Consider the following 9,901-nt stretch of genomic DNA (forward strand, 5'->3'; position numbering starts at 1 on the left):
CAGACTAATTTGCCATAGGGGATTACAGCAAAATGCAAGTTAATGTTTCCTGACGTTTTGTCCAATACCTAATGTCTTTTAATACAGCTCTTTAACCACACAGCTCTTTAGCTTTCATTTCAAGGAGATCATCTTTCCCTCCCAGGTTCACTGCCTCGATTAGCCCAAGCTTTACACTTTTTCTGTTCTTTTATTCCTTCAGGATGCTGAGAAAACTATTAAATTGACAGATGGACCCAGAGAGCCCATCTCTGGGCTTGGCATTTCCTCTCCAGCTCAGCCCCAGCCCCTTGCAGGTGGAGTGGAGCCCTCCTGGACGCAGTTCCCCCTCCTTCCTGCTCGTGCTCCGTCTCTCTGTGTGTTTACTCCTTTGCTTACCACTCATGTGCCCACTCTGGCATTTCTCCAGCCACCATCTTTATGCGTGGTGGAGCAGACAACTCCATCCTCAATACCTGCAAACCAACAGCTGCAATAAATTGGGACAGCAGCTCTCAGTACACGCCGTGGTTACTGTTCCTACAGATATATGAGTCTGATAGTGAGCCCAGATCTTCTTATGTAGATATATCCTTATGTAGACCCCTTGCACAGATCCCAACTCATCCCACCATGCTCACTACTGCATCCCTCAGTGCCACATCCACATGGTTCTTGAACACCTCCGGGGACAGTGACTCCACCACCCCCCTGGGCAGCTGTGCCAATGGCTCACACAACTCTTTATGAGAAGAAATTGTTCCTAATATCCAACCTGAGCCTCCCCTGGTGCAACATGAAGCCATCACCTCCCATCCTATCTCTGTTACGTTGGAGCAGAGGCAGACACCCCTCTCAATTCAACCTCCTTTCAGGGCATCATAGAGAGCCGTGAGGTCTCCCTCTGAGCCTTCTCTTCTCCCAGCTGAACCATCTCAGCTCCTTCAGCCTCTCCTCACAAGATTTGTGCTCCAGACCCTTCACGGCTTCAATGTCCTTCTCTGGACACACTCCAGCACCTCAAAGCTTATTTCTGCCAGGTGAGAATAAGAACTGTGACCCAATAGCTATAAAATGACTCCAAAAATGCACTTCAGAGCTTCTGGGTGCTAAGACCCAGTTTTGCAATCCTTTGACCCACCAAAACCACCCAGATAATGAGGCAAGGCTCAGGCCAGGCCCAGCCTCTTGTTGGGAGCCCTTCTTCTCCCCATTCCCTGCACGTGGTGTTGCAGTTTCACAGACTCACAAAAGCGCACATATGAGAGCAAAGAGTCAACAACAATCTTTCCTTGGAGTGCAATGTCTTCAGCGTGGCAGAGGATGACATCCTAATGGAATATCGAACTTTCTCCAGGAGCATCTGCCCTGCCAACAAGCACAATCTCACGTCAGCACCAGTGCATCTATTGTGAGTCTTTGCTGATACAGCAGCCTCAGCTGGCCCAGGTTTGTTTTTCACCTCTATTGCTGAGCTTCTTGCTGCAGTGGGTTTGAAGCCTATCGCACCCATCCATCCTATATTTCCCGCCCAGCCTGGGGTCTGGCAGAAGAGATGTTTACTCTGAGGAGGTTAAAGGTGGCTGCCTCGTCCAACAAATGGGCTCTGGCAAGAGGGGAGGGCTGTTGTTTTTGCTTCCTTCAGGAATGAAGTGTCAGGAAGATGTAGAGGGCAAACAAGCCCCCGCTGGGCCGCTGAGTGACAGCAGCAGCTGCAGGGAGCGCTGGGGCAATGCGGGATCGGGGGGTTCCCACATTTGGGGAGGGTCTGCTGTCTCCTTTTCCCACATCTGAAGTCAGAGGAACAACAACAGAGAGAGCTCTGTGGGGAAAATGGGGTCCGAGTGGTTTAACTGGGAGCACAAAGCGATGTGCGAGAACCGAACCGTGTGCCGCAGTCAGAGCCCTGCTGGGGTCCCATGGGAACCTGAACCTTCTGGATAAAAGGAACAATACATCGACTGATAGTCCTCCCTTTCCCTTCTATTTCCCTTAAAATACATGCACAGACATAAATGAGAAGTAAGTAGTTGTTTAATTAGCTGGAACTGGGAGTAGGGCTGGAAATCACAGACCTAGGCTTGAGCTCACGCAAATCTCTACTACCCAGCATGACTTTGGTGGGTGAACACAAATGAAATATTCTGCATTGGCAAAACCACTCTGGGCTCTAGCCTGGATCCTGCTGGTGCCCAAAATATCCACACATCTTTTGCCACCTGGCCTTCCAGACAGAGCAATCTGTGCTCTTTCCTCCTGCCAGGCAGTGAGAAACGTGTTTGAATGTTTGCTCTCTGAACAGATTGAATTATGCAGGAGAGCCCTTCCTAGAGGATGAATTGTGTTTGGCATTTTGCAAGAAAGTCACATTAATGTGAAGGTAAAAGGTGATGTTCTTGATCTGAAAGATCTGAGCTAAGCCCACCTGATTGCTTGGAAAAGCCCATGGTATAACCCAGCAGGGATTGGGATGAGCACACCTTCTTCCATTTGATTCCTTTAAATGTCACAGCGCTGAATTATACAGAAGCCAAATAAAAGTAGCACTTAAAGTCATGGGAAAAAAAAAAGAAAAAAGAAAAAGAAAAAGAAAAATGGAGGCTCTGTGCCCATCTGGTAAATCCCTCTGTGACTATGAGAGCACAAACCCAGCCCAAATGGTGGGAGAAGGGGAAAGAAATGAACCTATAGAGAGGCACAGCAAAGCAAAGCAGAAGGTCGCAAGCAGATTACAGAAACACAGCACACATGGCTGTATAAATCACCCCTAAAAACACACAAACAGTTGCAGTAACCCCAATGCAGCTCTGCAGTGATATTTGGGGTGTTCCCAGGTGCCACCTCTCTGTGTCAAAGGGATGGAGAGCAGATTCCCTGCTAACACCCATGCAGCAGCAGCAGATCTGGGGTCTGCGAATCTGCTTTCTGTTAAAAAGAACCATAAAACTTTCAACAAAAGATGAAAAACACATCTCACATTGGCACAAAGGCAGGTTTCCTTGTAAGAAGGAGTGGCATACAGAGAACTCCCTGGAAAGTAGGATAGAGAAAGAATAACTGCCACCAGCAGTAACCATCAGCAAATACAAGTGTTATAAAGCTAAAAGAACAAAAATCCCTCAAAACTGTGCACGTGCACACAAGTCACCTAAAAAATATATTACAGCCTGGCCTTAAATCGTAAATAATCAGTGAAGCACTTTCATACTTTTATTTCCCACTTTGCTTCTTGGATTCTGGCATCTGTTGAATTCCGTATTAAGGCTTTTTCCAACCCCAGGACTCGGGGAATTTTGTTAACAGTGCAATAAAAATAACTTCATAGTGTCACAGGGAAACATTAAAGCCTTTTTTGTGTGTGTGCATGTGTGCTGCTCTTTACCCCCTTCCCCCCCCCAACCACTTTTTTTTTGGGGGGGGGGGTAAAGAAAAAAATACAGACATTGTTTCTTTAAAAGTCTCCATCTGCAAATCCCATTAGATGTGCATATAAGGTTTCGGATGATTAATAGGTGCTGCTTTGCTTTGGTTGGAGGGAGCGGGTGTGTGTACGTTAACCCCTCCCTCCCCTCTCTCACATTTCACTTCACAAAGTTGTCACTCTCTCCCCAACACAGTATTTAAAAAGTGTTTCCCTCATGTCCAGCACTTCACAAGGACTCCAGCACCAACCCTGGGACCCCGTTTGGGGCGATCTCCTCCTCCACCCTTTTGGGACAATGAAGATCTCAAGAAGAGTTTTCCAACTAACAAACCTCCAGCCTCACAAACCCCCCAGCCAAAGTGTCGCTTAGGGAGGAAATCTGGGCTGTCAAATTTGGAAACATTTCCCCTCCTCTCCTCTCCTGCTTGAGGAACCCAAGTGACGAGGATGGACCCCACCGGCGGCAGCTGCATGCGCAGCCCCCAACCCCCAGCCCCACTCTGGGGTTGCCTGCGGGGTGCCGACGTCCCTACAGCCACAGGGTTGGGTCACTGCCCCCCGACCCCTTTTTCCTTCCACCCCAAGGCGGATTTTGCTCCTTATTCCGAATTCTCAGCCTCCTGCTTGCTGAGCGCTGCCCACTGCGTCCCACCCGAGGAGCAGACCCCAGTCTTTCGTCCCCACTCTGAGTGGCAGCAAGCAACGACAGAGGCCCGGAGACTGCTGAGCCCAGGGCTGGCGTTGGCCTCTGGGGACTCAGAGAGTCCCAACCTTGTGAGCACAGCAGCGGGAGTAAGCGAAGATTACGAGGTGCCGGTAAACAGCGTGATGGAGACGGAGAGAAAGGCATCCAAAAGGAAAAAGGAACACTCAGGTAGGTGGCGTGGAAGTGGGGGTGTGGGGTGGGATGGGGAGAGCATCTCTAGGAGTAGGGGTAAAGCTACTGGGGAGAAATGGATGGATGGATGGATGGATGGATGGATGGATGGATGGATGGATGGATGGACGGAGAAAATATTTTGTAATTCTTGACTGAGGAAAACTATGCAATATCTCAATGGAAATGAAGTTGCTTGTCCCTTGATGACCTTTGGCGTTTGGGTTTTGTTCCTTATTAGCTGAACCCGTCCCTTTAGGCAGCAGCAGAGTGCCAGTTCAGTTCCATGCTGTGCTCAGAGCCCTAGGCTGGCAGTTCCACTCCACTGCCCTGTTGCTGTCCAAGGGTGACAGAAGGGGGATCAAAAGGCTAAGATCCCACCAGCTGCCCGTGTTAGCTGGGAATGCCACTCTGAGGTTTTGAACTGCCCACCAGTACAATGCCCAGCAATGTGGAAATCAATCACAGTTTTCATTGTGCCACCCTTGCCAACAAAACACCTTCTTCCTGCAGTACAGCGTTCAAGAATTTCAGACAGATGACATCTGGTTTGTTACTATTTCAATTCTCCAGATATGTGAAATATGCATAACATTGCTTTCTCCTAAAGAAGCTGTTAAGATTCAGATGCTTACATGCATATATTTGCTACGGTATTCATTTGCAAACCGCAGAGTGTTGAGAAGTCGGGGGTATTTTCCAGCATCCCCATTTTACGGTTTGAAAGTCAAGACATGGAAACATTTCTCAGACGTAGAAAAGATCAAAATGCTCTTAAATCCTTAAAACTTTCTTTAAAGCACTGATAGATTCCGAGCAGCTACAGAAAGGCTTCGCTTTAGGATAGCAATGGGGGTATCTGCAGTAAGTCCTCATGTGTGAGCACACACATCCTCTTCTCTTCCTCTACCAGCAACCATTATTTAGATGCCATTTTCATCCCTGGTGTCCCTCCTAGGCATAGCAGTGACACGGAGATGTCAGTTGACTTTGGGGGAGCTTTGGGGGCCACAGCCATCAGCATTCACCCCTCTATTCGACACTGCACAGTTTAGCAAACCATTTATAAAAACCCCTTTATTATTACAGCACTAAAGAGCCTGGAAGGTATTGTAATGACTTTGGGTTTAATACATCTTTCATTTACTACCAAGTGAAGACCTAGCAACACCGCTCAAGCAGTAAGAAAACTCCAATCCCCAACCCTAAATCAAATTAGCCTTTAAAACCATAAGATAAGCACTGAAAGTTTTGGGATGCCCACTGGGTGGAGGTTGAGTCTAAAGAAACGCCTCCCTCCGATTTTACATTGAATGTTGTTGAGAATGGTCAACTGCAGACAGGCAGTTTGGATATCCCACCTTCATCCATACATATAGCTGAAGAATAAGGCATGAGCTGAAGGATAAGGCAGCAAGAAATAGAATAGAAATATGTAATTATGTATAATAAAATAGTGATTCAGACAATTTTGCTCATCATGACATTGGATAAAGAGGGTGCTCCATGCTTGCAAGTCCCATTAACAGCCACAGTGGCATAAAAAGCAGCACATAAGAGCAGGTAGAACTGAAAACCTGAGCAAGATAAGCATAGGGAAGTCCCTCAGCAATTTAAAGTGATCTGGGGGCAGAGCTCCATCTGTCACCACCCCGTGTGCTCCACTCCATGAGATGCCCACTGAAGTTACTTCTGGTTATTACTTTGTCATCGGCTGCCAAACTAATCAGCTCCCCATGAAGTCACTTCACTTGGCCAACGTTCCCGAGAGCTTTCAGGATTTTACGCCCCGTGTGACGGCAAAATCCATCTTACTACTTGATTTGCAATAAATCTGCCCTCAAACTCTTTGCTAGGGGAAGAAAGCAACGTTATGCAGATACTTCAGATTTTTATTATGCCTTCTGCTGAGGGAAAAACTGCACTGACAGTGGTTTGCAGAATAGCAAACACCAGGTGCCTCCACCAGGCCTGTGCATCACTGCAATGACCGAACATCCTGCGTTACTATTGGTGACCCCCATGCTTGAGCTTAAGCTGCTCTGAGGGATAGGAGCACCCTCTGCAATGCCCAAATCCTGCACTCTGTGGTCCTTGCACCTTCCTCAAGGCAGTTTGCCAGCTAACCGTAAGCCTTTGTGCCACACATCCCCTTACAACACCAAGTAAGGGGAAATGGTTTTAAGTCGAAGGAGGGGAGATTTAGGTTGGACATCAGGGGGAAATTCTTTACAGAGAGAGTGGTGAGGTACTGGAACAGCTGCCCAGAGAGGCTGTGGATGTCCCATCCCTGGAGGTGTTCAAGGCCAGGTCGGATGGGGCCCTGGGCAGCCTGGTCCAGTATTAAATGGGGAGGTTGGTGGCCCTGCCTGTGGCAGGGGGTTGGAGATTCACAATCCTTGAGGTCCCTTCCAACCCTGACCATTCTGTGATTCTGTGATTCAAGTGGGGCACTGCCTGCTCTGTTCCCAGAGCCTATTTCAGATGATTCACATTGTTTGGAGACGAAGACCAGTGACACCCTCAGTGCCATTTGCCCAATGGTTTCAGCTCAGCTTAGAAGCTGCTGAACGCCTGCAGGACCGAGTGCTGAGTCAGGGAATGCCACTTCCCCAGCATTGCTTATTTTCCCATGCTCTCCCCCCTCCCAGTGTACCCAGGCTAAATGCTAGCCTAGGGTGCTCACTCAGCAACCTTCCCTTCCCCCTGCACCATGCACTCTTACTGCATCACACACTGTGCTCACAGCAAAGTGCTCCCTTTACCTTCAGCCTGCAGCCAAAATCAGGGGAGCAGCAATGTGCATGCATGGACTGAAAGGCACAGGAAAGGAAACTGTCGAGAGTGCTGAGTGGATGCAGTGAGAGCTTCCTTCCTCCTGCTGCTCACTTCGGCCCTTGCTCCTGCAGTTCAAGTGATGCACCCCATCCCAACTTTACCCCTCGAAGCAAAGGCTGACAGTGCTGAGCTCAAGGGGACACAACACGTTTTGACATCTCTGTAGGGCACACATTCACACAGGTCGATGTAACTGCAAATTGCACGCCTGCTTGTTTCTTAGAAAGCCAGCCCTCCAGCAGCAAGGCAGAAGGCAGCAGCAGGTCACGGAAGGAGAGGACAGCATTCACCAAGGAGCAGCTAAGGGAGCTGGAGGCAGAATTTGCCCATCATAATTACCTGACAAGGCTCAGGAGATACGAGATCGCCGTGAACCTGGACCTCACTGAGAGACAGGTACTCAAACCCCATCCCCTGCTGTTTCTCCCTAACGCTACAACACTCCAGGCTGTGCTTCTGCAATGGCACAGATGTATATTACTCTGCAGGACATTGTTTTGTGGGCATGGTAGTGTTGGGTTGATTGGAATTGGTGATCCCAGTGGTCTTTTCCAACCTCATGATTCTCTGATTTTAACACGAAACCTCCATGTTCTTTTAAAAGACATTTGCTAAAAATCTCGGTAAGCAGTTAATATCTGGAATTCTGCTTCTCTAAACAAACAAAAAAAAGCCATTTGGGACACCTCCTGAGCTGTTGTTTGCTACCACCCATTTGTACAAGGCTTACAAATGGAATCTGGATGCCACCAGCCTCCAGTTATCATGAGGTTATTGGAATGATACGTTTGATACACGTGCTACTCTTGGGCCAGGCAGCATTGTGTGATGATGAAGGAAGAAAAAAGCGCAGACTTTTATGGGGGCAAAAATTTGTCCTCTCACTGTGACCTCATTCAGAGTTTCCTTATCAAAGCTCAGTGGGTAGAGTAGGAATTGCTCAATTAAGAGAAGTCAATTAAATTCTGATGGATCAGACTGGATGGAGTGGTTGTCAGAAGGCATTTGGGTGCACTGTGCCTGTTGGATTGCCTTGCATAGCTGATGGATTCCAGGCAAAGCACTGCGCTACCCTTGCTGGTCTCTGAAAATCTGCCTGGAGCACCTTAATTGGATAGGGAGCACTTAAATCTGGGAGCTTCCTTCCATATTTTTCTCTAGAATTCCACAAAATTCATCTATTGACACACAGGTATCAGCCTGCTGGTGGCAATAACTCATTATGTCCTTTTCATCCTCCAGGTCAAAGTGTGGTTCCAGAACAGAAGGATGAAGTGGAAACGCGTTAAGGGTGGGCAACCAGTGTCCCCCCCTGAGCCTGATGCAGAGGATGCTGATTCCACCACATCTCCCAGCTCCGAGTAGTGCCATAAAGAGATGCTTGGAGAGGGTGTGACACTGCAGAAGGACACTGCAGCCCCATATGGTGGCCCTGTGGGGCACAGACTGAGAGGTGTGCAGTGCTGGAGCTGGCGGAGGAAAATGGAAAGCACAAAATAAGGCAATGGAGAGCAGGACTTTGAGCTTTGTGTGAATGGAACTGTCTTATTGCCATAGGGCTACCTTCACAAAAAGGAGACAAAACGAAAAAAAAAAGATAAAAACCACTGTGTATATAGCAGGAGTAATACTGTTCAGGCTCCCAAATGCTCAGAAAATAAGAGTTATCAGTTAGAAAGAGACCAGAGGGTGATTACACAGCTCTGTTCACTTCCAGCCTTTCCCTGGTCTGCTCATCCTTCACTTGGACTTGGGCTCTGAGAATCACTGAGGTTGGAATAGACCTCTCAGATCCCCAAGTCCAACCCCAACCCATCCCACTGTGCCCACTGACCGTGTCCCCAAGTGCCACATCCCCACATGGGGAGGAACACCCCCAGGGATGGGAACACCCCACCCCCTGGGCAGCTGTGTCAATACCCAACCTCTCCTCCTGAGAACAATTTTCTTCTCACATCCACACTCAAAGCAGCCCTTACCAAACAGCCATGCCTCATTTCTATCCTTCCATTCTGGTTTGCTTCCATATGTCATCATCTCCACCTCTGAGAGTGTCTGACTGATCCCAGGACACTTTAAAGCCAATTTCAAAGCTTAAGAAGTGCATAAAAGCAGCTTTCTAGCTTAGGATGATCACAGCAGCCAGACATGAGCACTCCTTCCCTTGCACACTGGTCCTCTTTCAACCCAAACCTGTAATATAGCTAATAATTACGTTTTAGGAAAGCATAGTGTCTGCTCCCATATCTTCTGTCCTTTTGTTTAATGTATTCTAATGCAACTTTACCATATTTTAAACAAGATTCTACACTGGCATGTCATAGAATGGCTATTAAACACAAGTTTCAGTATTCTCAAATACTTGAAAGGTAACCATTATTTGCAGCTATGGGTGGTTGGAACATCTTCGTCCCACCTCACTGCAATGCATTCTTGTTGGGTTTTAACCTGATCTGCAGATATGCTGGATGTAAAACTGCGTATCTGCGTGATAAAACAAATTATTAAAGAGCTGTTTTAGTACCACCCCAACACCTGATCCATTCTGTGGGCACACAGAGCTGGAATTGGGTTCCTCTTTTCCTTATGAGCTCTTAATCCAACTTCATGCAACACCCACTTGGGTCTGGAAGTTTGTGAGCTGCTTATTTGGGGATGAAAACTTGGGGGGGTCTTGGTGACCAACAAACCAACAGCAGCTCCTGGTCCAAAAAGAGTCATTACTCAATAATAATAAATCTTCCCTTTCACGGTAGCTGCTAACAGAAGTGTATAGCAACCTA

General features: G+C 47.8%; 1 protein-coding gene across 1 annotated transcript; it reads left to right on the forward strand.

Moving 5' to 3' along the window:
- Positions 1-3,557: 3,557 nt before the first annotated feature.
- MEOX1 (mesenchyme homeobox 1) lies at positions 3,558-9,522 on the forward strand. The gene is made up of 3 exons (XM_003213064.4): positions 3,558-4,277; positions 7,342-7,514; positions 8,361-9,522. The coding sequence occupies exons 1-3, from the start codon at positions 3,851-3,853 to the stop codon at positions 8,481-8,483; spliced, it is 723 nt and encodes a 240-aa protein (XP_003213112.2). The 5' UTR covers positions 3,558-3,850; the 3' UTR covers positions 8,484-9,522.
- The last annotated feature ends 379 nt before the right edge of the window (positions 9,523-9,901 follow it).

The sequence above is a fragment of the Meleagris gallopavo genome, chromosome 29 (genome assembly GCF_905368555.1).
Source record: "Meleagris gallopavo chromosome 29, MGAL_WU_HG_1.1, whole genome shotgun sequence".
Classification (NCBI taxonomy): Eukaryota; Metazoa; Chordata; class Aves; order Galliformes; family Phasianidae; genus Meleagris; species Meleagris gallopavo.